A 927-nucleotide genomic window follows, 5' to 3' on the forward strand; every position below is an offset into this window, starting at 1 on the left:
TGTTAAGATTCATGCAGTCATGTTTTTTAGTCATTTTTTCTACTGTATCAAGTCACCAAATTAGATGCCTATGCACCTGCGTATGTGTATATACATACATACATACGAATATATGCAAACATACACAGAACGAACAAACACTACCACATGAACTGGTTTAAAATTTAGGATTGTAGGAATCAGTATTCCAGGATTTAAGGATTTGAAATTTTTTCGGGAGTTCAGGATTTCAGGACTGTTCGATTTCTGGGTCCTATGTATGGTTTGGAATCTGATATCACAGACCCACAACCCCTTATGTGGGTAATTGTGTTTCTGAATCTCATATTAGCTGCTTGAATAATATACGGTTTTCGTTTCGGTATTCGATGCATGTATGTAGGAATATACAAGGACGCATGCATATACATAGCCATGCATGTACATGCTCGTGCGCATTCAGAACGTATATTCGTGTACGTTTATATACGTCTCAGTATATTCGTGTACGTTTATAAACGTCTCAAACCCAAAAATCCAAAAACCCACACCCAAACACGTTCACAGCCCTATATCCTATAGCGACACAGCATATGTCCAACCCCAAACCCTAATCCCTAATCCTTAAATCCCTATACCCTAACTGATCCTATCTGCGTCTATCGCACGCAGAAATGGTGCCCAATGACTGCGGGCATGAGAACGAGAAGAGGTTATGTGACACAAAGAACAAACGCGTTTACAAAGCCGTGCGACTGGCCCTGCGACAGCTCATCGTTAGCGGCTGTCTGGTGGACAAGAAGCTGTACATTGTTATATTTGAGAACGGATTGAGGGTATGGTTGTATGTGAGATGTATGCGGATATGAAGATATACATTGTTATATTTGAGAACGGATTGAGGGTTGTATGTGAGATGTATGCGGGTATGAAGATATACAGTGTTAC

At 40.3% G+C, this 927-nt stretch overlaps 1 protein-coding gene across 1 annotated transcript; it reads left to right on the top strand.

Moving 5' to 3' along the window:
* Window positions 1-653: 653 nt before the first annotated feature.
* Window positions 654-815, top strand: SARC_17377 (hypothetical protein; the record flags this gene model as incomplete). Its single annotated transcript, XM_014288528.1, has 1 exon — window positions 654-815. A coding segment is annotated over one exon (162 nt), but the record flags the coding sequence as incomplete, so codon positions are not given.
* Window positions 816-927: the final 112 nt, after the last annotated feature.

This window comes from Sphaeroforma arctica (assembly GCF_001186125.1).
Source record: "Sphaeroforma arctica JP610 unplaced genomic scaffold supercont1.10549, whole genome shotgun sequence".
NCBI classification, from domain to species: domain Eukaryota; class Ichthyosporea; order Ichthyophonida; genus Sphaeroforma; species Sphaeroforma arctica.